The sequence below is a fragment of the Eretmochelys imbricata genome, chromosome 9 (assembly GCF_965152235.1).
Source record: "Eretmochelys imbricata isolate rEreImb1 chromosome 9, rEreImb1.hap1, whole genome shotgun sequence".
Taxonomy (NCBI): domain Eukaryota; kingdom Metazoa; phylum Chordata; order Testudines; family Cheloniidae; genus Eretmochelys; species Eretmochelys imbricata.
The window spans coordinates 69557970-69570393 of NC_135580.1; the positions used below are offsets into that span (position 1 = coordinate 69557970).

The following is a 12424-nucleotide window of genomic DNA, read 5'->3' on the forward strand; positions in this document are numbered from 1 at the left end:
TCAAAAACATCGAGACCTGGGAGAAGGGTCAGAATTTGGGGAGAGCATGAACTGTTATAGCGGGAATAAAAGAGAGAGAAGACAGATCTGGGGGGAAATCAAATCAGTATCTTAGATGTCTGTATACTAATGAGAGAAGTATGGGGGGAAAGCAGGAAGAACTTGAAATGCTAGTAAATAAACACAACTATGACATAGCTGGCATGACAGAGACTTGGTGGGATAATACGCATGACTGGAATATTAGTATAGAAGGGTACAGCTTGCTCAGGAAGGACAGGCAGGGAAAAAAGAGATGAGGTGTTGCCTTGGTATAATAAAAATGTATATACTTGGACTGAGGTTGAGGAAATAGGAGACAGTCTTGTTGAAAGTATCTGGGTAAGGATAAAAGAGGTAAAAAAAAAAAGGGTGATGTCATGGTAGGGGTCTACTACAGACCACCAAACCAGGAAGAAGAGATGGATGAGGCTTTTTTTAAACAACTAACAAAATCATCCAAAGCACGGAACTTGGTGGTGATGGGGAACTTCAACTACTCAGACATCTGTTAGGAAAATAACAGTGCAGGGCACAGATTATCCAACAAGTTCTGGAAATGTATTGGAGACCATTTTTTCATTTCAGAAGGTGGAGAAAGCTACTAGGGGAGAGGCTGTTCTAGGTTTGATTTTGACAAATAAGGAGGCACTGGTTGAGAATTTGAAAGTGGAAGGCAGTTTGGGTGAAAGTGATCACAAAATAATAGAGTCCATGATTCTAAGGAATGGTAGGAGGGAGATCAGCAAAATAAAGACAATGGATTTCAAGAAGGCAGATTTTAGCAAACTTAGGGAGTTGGTAGGTAAGATTCAATGGTAAGCACGTCTAAAGTGAAAACAATTGAAGACAGTTGGCAGTTTTTCAAAGAGACATTATTAAGAGCACAAGAGCAAACTATCCCACTGCATAGGAAAGATAGGAAGTATGGCAAGAGACCACCCTGGGTTAACCAGGAGCTCTTCAATGATCTAAAAATCAAAAGTGAGTCCTACAAAAAGTAGAAACTAGGTCAAATGACAAAGGATGAATATAAATAACACAAGTATGTAGGGACAAAATTAGAAAGGCCAAGGCACAAAACAAGATCAAACTAGCTAGAGACATAAAAGTAACAAAAAAACATTCTACAAATATATTAGAAGCAAGAGGAAAACTAAGGACAGGGTAGGCCCGTTACTAAATGAGGGGGGCAGGAAATAATAACAGAAAATGTGGAAATGACAGGGGTGCTTAATGACATCTTGGTTTTGGTTTTCAGCAAGAAGGTTGGTGGTGATTGGACATCTAATATAGTGAATGTCAGTGAAAATGAGGTAGGATCAGAGGCTAAAATAGGAAAAGAACAAGTTAAAAATTACTTAGACAAGTTAGATGTCTTCAGGTCACCAGGACCTCATGAAATGCATCGTAGAATACTCAAGGAGCTGACCGAGGAGATATCTGAGACATTAGCAATTATCTTTGAAAAGTCATGGAAGAGATTCCAGAAGACTGGAAAAGGAGAAATATAGTCCCAATCTATAAAAAGGGAAATAAGGACAACCCGGCAACCCAGGGAATTACAGAGCAGTCAGCTTAAAGTCATGGGAGAGATTCCAGAAGACTTGAAAAGGGCAAATATAGTGCCAATCTATAAAATGGGAAATAAGGACAACCCAGGGAATTACAGAGCAGTCAGCTTAACTTCTGTACCCAGAAAGATAATGGAGCAAATAATTAAACAATCAATCTGAAAACATCTAAAAGATAATAAGGTGATAAGTAACAGTCAGCATGGATTTGTCAACAATCATGCTAAACCAACCTGTTAGCTTTCTTTGACAGGGTAACAAGTCCTGTAGGTGGGGGGGAGTGGCAGATGTGGTATATCTTGACTTTACTAAAGTTTTTCATACTGTCTCACATGACCTTCTCATACTCAAATTAAGGAAATGCAACCTAGATGGAGCTACTATAAGGTGGGTGTAACGGGCAAATGGTAATTAATTCAAAAATGATCTGGACAAACTGGAGAAATGGTCTGAAGTAAATAGGATGAAATTCAATAAGGACAAATGCAAAGTACTCCATTTAGGAAGGAACAATCAGTTGCACACATACAAAATGAGAAATGGCTGCCTAGGAAGAAGTACTGCGGAAAAGGGATCTGGGGGGTCATAGTGGACCATAAGCTAAGTATGAGTCAACAGTGTAACACAATTGCAAAAAAAGCAAACATCATTCTATGATGTATGAGCTTCAGTGTTGTAAATAAGACATAAGAAGTAGTTCTTCTGCTCTACTCCGTGCTGATTAGGCCTGTCATAAATATAAAGGGAAGGGTAAACCCCTTTGAAATCCCTCCTGGCCAGGGGAAAGCTCCTCTCACCTGTAAGGGTTAAGAAGCTAAAGGTAACCTCGCTGGCACCTGACCAAAATGACCAATGAGGAGACAAGATACTTTCAAAAGCTGGGAGGAGGGAGAGAAACAAAGGGTCTGTGGGTCTGTCTATATTCTGCTTTGCCGGGGATAGACCAGGAATGGAGTCTTAGAACTTTTAGTAAGTAATCTAGCTTGGTATGTGTTAGATTATGATTTCTTTAAATGGCTGAGAAAAGAATTGTGCTGAATAGAATAACTATTTCTGTCTGTGTATCTTTTTTGTAACTTAAGATTTTGCCTAGAGGGGTTCTCTATGTTTTGAATCTAATTACCCTGTAAGGTATCTACCATCCTGATTTTACAGGGGGGATTTCTTTACTTCTGTTTACATGTATTTTTATTAAAAGTCTTCTTGTAAGAAAACTGAATGCTTTTTCATTGTTCTCAGATCCAAGGGTTTGGGTCTGTGGTCACCTATGCAAATTGGTGAGGCTTTTTATCCAACATTTCCCAGGAAAGGGGGGGGTGCAAGGTTTTGGGAAGTATTTTGGGGGGAAAGACGTGTCCAAACAGCTCTTCCCCAGTAACCAGTATTAGTTTGGTGGTGGTAGCGGCCAATCCAAGGACAAAGGGTGGAATATTTTGTACCTTGGTGAAGTTTTGACCTAAGCTGGTAAAGATAAGCTTAGGAGGTTTTTCATGCAGGTCCCCACATCTGTACCCTAGAGTTCAGAGTGGGGGAGGAACCTTGACAAGGCCTCAACTGGAGTATTGTGTCCTTGGAGCCACATTTCAGGAAAGATATGGACAAACTGGAGAAAGTCCAGAGAAGGGCAACAAAAATGATTAAAGGTCTAGAAAACACGACCTATGAGGGAAGATTGAAAAAAAATGGGTTTGTTTAGTCTGGAAAAGAGAAGACTGAGAGGGGACATGATAGCAGTTTTCAAGAACATGAAAAGTTGTTACAAGGAGGAGGGAGAAAAAAATTTCTTCTTAATCTCCGAGGATAGGACAAGAAGCAATGGGCTTAAATTGCAGCAAGGGAGGTTTAGGTTGGACATTAGGAAAAAAATCTTAACTGTCAGAGTGATTAAGCACTGGAAGAATTGACTAGGGAGGTTGTGGAATCTCCATCACCGGAGATTTTTAAGAGCAAGTTAGACCAACACCTGTTGGGAATGGTCTAGATAATACCTAGTCCTGCCATGAGTGCAAAAGCTTGGACTAGATGATTTCTTGAGGTCCCTTCTAGTCCTATGAGTCTAAGATACAAGTTCTAATTATTTAAATGTTGATGGTTTTGCAAAATAACAGTGACTGTTCCATACTGAACCACATTTATGAACCACATTCTCTAATGTTTCATCACCCAGTAAGTCCAGGGCCTGAACTCATATACAGGGCAAAGCAAGAGGTTCTTACATTCACAGAAAGGGTATGTTGATCCATTGAACTGATACATCAGTACTAAATGCCTCCAATGCGTAATCTAATAGTAATATTAGGGTTCACATTTTCAATTTGGGAGATATATTTGTCTTTTGCTGTGTGCTGAATTTCATAGCTTAGCAGATCTCCCCATCTGTCCATAAATGGGGGCTGCTCAATGTCCACAGCAATGGCTCCTTTTTACCATGGGGGTGGGGAGAAGTCTATCCAGCTCCAGCCCCCAACAGCACAAAGTGAGAGAATCTCCCTGAAAGAATACTCAGAGATTTTCCCTCCAAAAGCCCCTCCCTGTGTGTTTTAACATGAGAGGGATGGTTTGGCTTCTGGTCAGGGTGCAAAGCACTTACGGAAAAGACAAAAATTCTGTGCCTAGCTCCATCTGTGGCTACAGGCTATTGAGAGTGCATAAGAATTACACAAGTTGATTTACTTTATGAAAAATGATTAGTAAAACCCCTGTGGATTTCTTAACTGTACTGTGGCGGGATATAAGATTAGTGTAGCAATTCCCATCATCAAATGTATTTACTGTTAAAATATTGGATTAGTGATGTTGTTATCCACTGTTCCAAGATTAAAAAGTGATTCTTTAAAACTGTGAAGAAAAATACTACGCTCCATCACTTGTAATTAGGCTTGCAGTGTGAGTGTGGGTTTTTTTCCCCTTCCTATTAAAAAATTCTGCTCACTAAAAAAAAAGAAACGCAGTTCCCTTATTTTGCTTTGTAAAGAGAAAGGGTCATACTTACTCGATAAAATTATCCCTATGTATTTCATTGCACCTGCCAGTCAGGCTCCTCAGCAACATCAGGTCATCATAAATAACCAACATCCCATACCTTGCACTACCTGGTCTATAAAACACACGGTGATGTACATGCCAGCTGGGAATAATTATAAGTGAGATTTTAATCACTGGACATTTAACCTTCCTGAAGAAAGGTCTTTTTTTTTCTAGTGTTTTGTGAGAAGAGGGTGTTGTTGACCTCCAGTGTCATCATCTTCTGGGTTTTGGTTGAGAATATGGGCTGAGGGATACGGGGTGATCAGTTAAGAGTGGTTATTTGCTATATTTGTTAGTCTGGATTTTGACCAAACAAATCTTTGTTGTTTGCCTTTGCTTATGTTTAAAGGTATAAAGTGCCTAGAGTTGTTAGGCTAGGTGCTTAAAAAGAAATACATAGAAAAGATTCAACTGCCATTCATTTCCCTCCTCTCATGTAATGCTACCAACCATCTCTGAAATTCCTTGGGTACTTTAGATACAGAGTGCAGACAGTGCAAAGAGTGTGAACAGAGGAAAGTTTAATAATGCACACAAAAAATCTGAAATTGACACAATGGTATTTACACCCTATTGGCCTTAGTGGCAAAAGCTGGCAGGTGCCCACTGCCACAGAATTTATCTAGCCAACTCCAGGCATTGTTCCCATTACTTATCCTATTAAACTGGATCTCAGCCCTTAGCATTCTTCTTTCTTGCTCTAGGTTAATTCTCCCTCCCCCTTGACCTCTTAATCCACGATGCTGACATAAAACACTATAAATGAGAGTACCCAATGCTAGAGCTTGGTTTGACTTTAAATTGCCCTATGTCTACCTGACCCTCAGAAATCTAGGCTATTTGCATGTATTCTTAACTGCAGCTGACGCAGTTTTGAATAACCTTGACACAGTTTATCAGCCAAATGTTTAATCAGGCAGTGCAGCAAGAAAACGTAACCACAACAATACAAGGTATTTAACATTTCAATACAGTGTATAAACTGATGAGAAGCTCATCTTAGCAGTCACTATCATGTACCCTTTTCCTGGTGCTCTCTTCCTCTGCAAAAATCTTGTCTAAAATTTACCGGAGAACTATATATAATCGTTTCCTGATGTTGTCATATGTTTTATGTTCCACACAGGAAAGTTCAATTTCAAATCACTGGGTTCATAGTGAGAGCAACAGAGAACTGTTTGAATTAATTAGGGGTCATAGTGGAGGTAAAGGATTTTGACTGTGTGTTCGGAACCACAAATCCATGGCTTTGACGAGACTCCTTTTCCACCCATGCAATGAAGTGTCACTGAGAAAGCTTTGCTGGGATTCAGTTTTCCTGGAAGAGGACAACTGAATTTCAAACTGTCTGGCTTATGGGTCTATTTATAACTGCTATAATTGGCTGGAATTTTTTTGGGGAGGACCAAAACCACAATGGAACTGAAAACAAAGAAACACCCCCACAAGAACACTTACCTTGTCTTACTCTCTATATGCAAAACTGTCCAAACACCAATATCTGCCTGTGTCTCCACTTCCTGTCATCGGGACACAGATGTGGTAGTGTTTGCTTCAGTGATTGTGCATGTGACCAGATTGGCCTCTGAACACTGAAGATGTGCTACAGGCTGCAGGATTTATTTCCTTTTGTTGATAAAATGCAACCTGCTACTAAGTGGCTGACTTTGAATTCTCAATAAATAATACAAATAACATAGTGAATTTTTCTATGAATTCCAAGAGAACTGTTGAGTATCCCTTTTAGAAAAGAGGCACTCATTCAGCCCCATCTAAATATCATATTCCTATAAATAGCAGTTGCTTCTTCCTGTGGTGCTTCCCACTAGATTTTAAGCATATTCTGCTTGCTTTTAGAGTTGGGAACCAATTTGCTTTATGGGCACCATTTGTGCCATTTGCCCGTTGCTCATAAAACAGACAAAGCCTTTATCAGTACCATGAATTTTCACTCACTTTATATAAAATGTCTAAGGAGGGATTTGCAGTAGCCTGAATTACATCCATGAAAGAATTAACAACTAATTTAATTTTCTGCTACGATAATGGCCTCAGTGTTTTACATTTTGTTGATCACATTTCTTCCATCCCAACAAAAAACTCATAAAAATTGTATCTGGTTTAATTTTTTTTCTAAATAACTAAGTAAGATGAGTGTCCAAAACATTACATTTTTAAAGCTATTCAGCCACACAAGCAAATATGAAGTAAAGTAAGGATTTGTTCCTAATCTGAGATAGATGGATATGGAATGGCAAACATAATATATTGAAAAATCCCATGCAGCATGAGTGAATGCAACATATTGGCTGGTGCGTGTATACAACTGTCCCTAATAAAGGTCATCTTTATTGTTCATAACTATTCCTTTAGCTTAAGGCCTAAAGTCCTGTGCTTTGGAAGCTAATGATTCAAGGCTTTTACTTTCATTTCACATGCACATTTTACCTAGCAACAGGGATATCTGTATATATGCAAGCACAGTTCAAGAGCATATCATTCAAAATCAGCAGTAATTCAATCCCATGTCCATCAGACCTCAATCAAGTCTTCAGATAATGAGATGCTGATTTTCAAGGAGCAAGCCCAGAGGTGCATGAACAGTCAGCATCATGCCTCATGTAAACATTCACTTACTGCAAAAGTTCACACAAACTATTTTGAGAGAACACAAGTGGATGTTCAGTTCCAATTGTGAGTTCCCATGTTGGATTTTCTGCATACACTTGCAATAAATATGATTGTAAAATGTCATGGGCTCCAATACATAATTCGTTTTTAAAATCAGGCCCTAAGTGAAGGCAGAGCTACTTGAGAGGAATGCTCACAGTGTAAAACGTCTGGCAGAACTATAGGCAGAAATTACCAAGTGTACAAGAGCACTGTAATTACAGTGGGTCAGTCCTCTTCCGACACCCCCATCCAATATTTATACATAAATGAAGGCAGGGCTGATATGTAAGAGACAAATAAAGGAAATGGCTCTAAATTCCTAAATTTAGCATAATACACAAATTAGTAATAAATGATTTGCCAAAGTAAATACTCCAAAATAGGATCCTATAAAGCATTGTGTGTTCCTGAAGGTAAATGTTGCATATCAATATTCTCATTCATCCACCTCCCTGTCTTCTGATTTGAATAAGCACCACATCTTTTCTGGTGGGTCAAACTGTTGGACCTTAAGATTTAATATGTCAAATTCATGAGCCTTCGCTTTAAGCTGTCATTCTGTAGGCTTAAATAGAATTCTATCCCAGAAGTTAATGAGCTGTTCATAATTTCCTAAGACACCATTTGGATACTGATTTAATTTTAAATTTCTATTTTGTCACTGGTTTATTTCAACCCCCATTATAATGATGTGTGTCAGGAAAAAGGTCCATGAATGACGTGAGCTGACATCCTTATATTTTTTTGAGGGTATGAAACATGCGGGGGGGGGGGGCGGGGGAGGGAGGAGAGGGGGTGAGAAAAAGGAAGCAGCTCTTAAGAGGGCTAAGCCAAATAACATAGCACTTACAGCCACATTAACCATGGGACTCTCATAGAAGAACCTAAAGCAAATGCCACATGATGCTACCTACCACAGAGCTACCCATTACAGTGCTTCTTTGGAGACTCAAATTGATACTGTTAAGACTCACAGAAATGAACACTACTATGCTACTGGGGAGCAGAGGCAAACACAGAAACTTATCAATAATGTGGTTCCTACCTACCTGGGGCTGAGTCCATGATTCCAGGCTTGTCTCTTTCAAAGGGCTCTGGGGTCTTCCCTTCTCTTTTGTGTGCTTTTGAAGGGAGAAAAAAATGTGTCAGGTTATCTGCTCAGCCAACATTCATATGAACACTCATTTTCTATTGTAAAGTACAAATTACAAGACATGCATAAAATTCAGACAATGATCGTCAACCAGAAATGCCTACATTTCCAGAGGTCACTGGGATAGGTCTCAGAGTCGCAGCCGTGCTCAAATAAATTTGTTAGTCTCTAAGGTGCCACAAGTACTCCTTTTCTTTTTGGGATAGGTCCTTTTTTTCTGGACTCAGTACATAACCCAGTTTTAATGTAGCAGTAATGTAGTGAGGAATCCCAACAAGATTGAATCTCATGCTTTGTTGAATTGAACAGCAGCACTTTTTCAGTCTTTCTTGAAAGCTCTTTTATAACATTAGATATAAAAGTAATAGATAGCTCTGATACAGCAATTTTCATCTAAACATCTCAAAGCGTTTACAGATGGGGAAACTGAGGCACAGAGAAGAGACGTGACCTTCCCATCACCACACCACAAGCCAGTGGAAGAATCTGGAATAGAAACCAGACTCCTGATTTCAAGTTCAGTGTCCTGTCCAGTAGACCACATTGCCACGCCTCATTTATTTTGGCAAGCGAGGACATACCATGAATATAACATCTGTTACCCACAAAGCAACTGCAATTAATTTAAGTGTGGCCTATCAAAAACAAAACAAAAATCAAACAGAAAGCCCCTCCAAAACACCTACTTTTTAAACACTGTGTTATTGAGGTTTCTTTCATGCTTTTGGCGGATAGCCTTTCCCTTTCCTTAAAGCTCTTTATAATAGGAGCTTAGAAGGATGTGCTGTTTAATAGCTCATTGACCCTTAAACTCTGAGAATTCTAAAGAAGTGGCAAGACTGACCCCAAATCAAAAGTCTTTACAATCAGATGACTTAAAGGAGCCCTTGAAGAATTATATTTGCTGACTCTTCATATTCCCAAGTAAATTACTGACATTTCCAAATCACCCTGCCAACTTGTCAATGTGTATAATTGCTCAGCTCTGCTCATAAATGTTTTGGATTTTATGAGTATAGGGATTGAGTGCAATTTCAACTACCAGAGAGTCATTGTTAAAGTCTTGTGTGAGTATATTATGCCTACCCACATATATAACAGGTCTGAAGATAAATAGCAAACATCACACTTTTCATAACACTAAAGTAGTCACTACCTATTTTTGGCAGTGTCTTGCTATATACTGCAGAATAATAGATTTGGTAAATAGTAAGACATCATCTGACATCCTGAAGGGCATTGACTAAGATTTTTCAATAAAACTAGAAGAACTAAACTGAATGTTGGCTGGAAGCATTAAATAAATTTTCCTAGATAAATGGTCAAATAAATATATCTATCCTCACACAGAGACTGATACACAATAATAATTGATAAAAGTATCCCAGGAGTATGCTATTACAACATTCAGACTAATATAGACTTCATTAACAGTAGTTCTATCAATGGAAGCTGTGCATTTTCTCATTTTATATGTTCTTCTGTACAAGATTTCTGTTTTGGACTTTCCTAAGAAATATTACATGCTGTAGTGTTGTTCAAGACAGCAATCAAATTTAGCAGTCCTGCTAAAGACAGAGATGGTTCATGAACCCATACATTACTCCCAAGAGGGAAACAGCATGATCCAAAGGTTAGAGCACAGGATTGGGATGGAAGAAACCTGAGTTTTATCACAGACTCTGCTTATGACTCATGGTGTAACCATGGACAAGTCACATACCTGCTTCTTGTCTGTTTCTCCATCTGTAAAAGGAGAAATATACACTTTTGTGAAGTTCATCACCATCCTCTGACAAAAGGCACTATTAAGGGACAGATTTTATTATGACATCTTTATTTTCGTAGCTGTGAAAGTTTACACTCTGACATGCCATGTTATGGGAGAGCCTAATGACATGTCATAATGCAGCACAACAGTGTCACATATGAGTGTCTCAGATCATGGCGAGTAGTGCAGTATAAATACATAGAAATGTGATCAGCCAAAAGATTTGCTGTCTCTGGTAATATATATTTTAAGTATCTGATTAAAATGAAGGATGTCAAAAACACAGTCTGTAGGCTACCTCAGCTATCTTCTGTTTGTATGGATTACTGAGAGTGCCAAGTTCAAATGACCATGGAAATAAACAGAGAATTTAATTATGGTAGATTATATAATGGCTGCAGATGGTGGGGGTGGGGGGGAGCATCTTGTTTTAAAATTGTACAATTACACATCCCTGTCATTTGCCTGTGGTGTTGGATGATGTGATGACAACTGAACATGATTCAGTGTTCAAATATGACAATGAATAGATTAATTTTCTCTGAGGGAAAAAAATACCAGATTTAGTGTGAATCAAATCCAATTAAAAGGGGCATATTTGTTTCATATTCTGTGGGGGAAAGCGATGTTTTTTCATATATACACAAGTATAGGTAAATATATTCTACTTTTAAGCCGAATAAACAACACACATGTGTATATATCATTAGTTAGTAGTAGTAGTAAATACATTTACTGTGGTACTACCTAGTGGCAAATGTCATGAGAAACACATTGTGTTAGGTGCTGTAGAAATACTTAAAATATTTATTAACTAGTTTTGATAAAATAAGAACCCTTCCAAATATTTTGTCCATTTTTAGTATCAAATTCCAAAAATCCTTCTAATGAGGTTTGGAAATGTTGGCTACCTGGTTTTCCACTTCCAGTTTCTGTCCAGGAAAGGCAACAGAACTGCTCAAATACCGGCAAGAAAGGCTGTTCTTTTCCTAGGGCAGTGTTTCCCAAACTTGGGACGCCGCTTGTTCAGGGAAAGCTCCTGGCTGGCAGGCCCAGTTTGTTTACCTGCTGCGTCCGCAGGTTCAGCCAATTGCGGCTCCCACTGGCTGTGGTTCGCCACTGCCAACAGGGGCTGCGGGAAGCGGTGGCCAGTACGTCCCTTGGCCCGCACCACTTCCCGCAGCCCCCGTTGGGAGCGGCGAACCACAGCCAGTGGGAGCCGCGATAGGCCAAACCTGTGGACGCGGTAGGTAAACATACCAGCCCGGCCTGCCAGGAGCTTTCCCTGAACAAGCGGAGTCCCAAGTTTGGGAAACACTGTCATAGGGAATTGCCAGCTATGATCTGAAATGAAAATGCCACAAATCTGATCAGGAAAACATGTTTTCATAAAATTTCCAGGTCAGTTTTCCAGTCTCCAGAAACTTCAAAACCAGTTGTAACTTGAGTACTACAGAAAGAGGCAGGAGGGGGAACAGGAAGATGCTTGGAAACAAAGAGAGGGACTGAGATCAGGAAGAGGAACTGGGCACTATCCTTATGCAATGCAAAACTCTTTAAGATAAGTTATTTTTTCGTAATAAATGAGAACTATGAGCAAAAATCCATAACAGTCACTGGAAAGACTACCATTGACTTAAGTTTGAACATTTGAACATTCAAAAGAGAGGACACTCCATGGGGGAGGGGGGATGTGCTCACGCCCCCCACCCCCAGTCCTGCCCCACCTCCATGCCTTCCCCACCCCCATTCCAACCCCTTCCCCACCCCAACTGCACTCCCTCCCTGCTCCATTGGACCCCTTCCCCAAATCCCCACCCTGGCCCCGCCTCCTCCTCTAAGCGCACCGCGTTCCCCCTCCTCTCCCCTTCCTCCCAGCTGTGCGAAACAGCTGTTTCGCGGCGCAAGCGCTGGGAGCTAGGGGAAAAAGTGGGCACTCTCTCAAGTGATCAACTTTCACTTTCTTTCTAGAATGATCAACATTCACTCTCTTTCTTCAAAGATCAACTCTTATTTGGGGAAAAATAATAATGGCAAAATCCCGGACTTTTTTAGATATTTAAAAATTCCTCCCGGACGGCGATTTAAAAACCAAAAAGCCAGACATGTCCAGGAAAATACGGACGTACAGTAACCCTACCTAAGTGCACTTTGGATCAAGCCCTGAGGATGTAACTTTTGAAAAAA

The 12424-nt window shown here is 39.7% G+C and overlaps 1 protein-coding gene across 1 annotated transcript in view; it reads right to left on the minus strand.

The window, feature by feature from the left end:
* Window positions 1-12424, minus strand: part of PCDH11X (protocadherin 11 X-linked) — a 667082-nt gene that overhangs the window by 251623 nt on the left and 403035 nt on the right. The window contains 1 exon segment of the mRNA XM_077826378.1: window positions 8363-8434. Coding sequence (XP_077682504.1) covers window positions 8363-8434 — 72 coding nt within the window.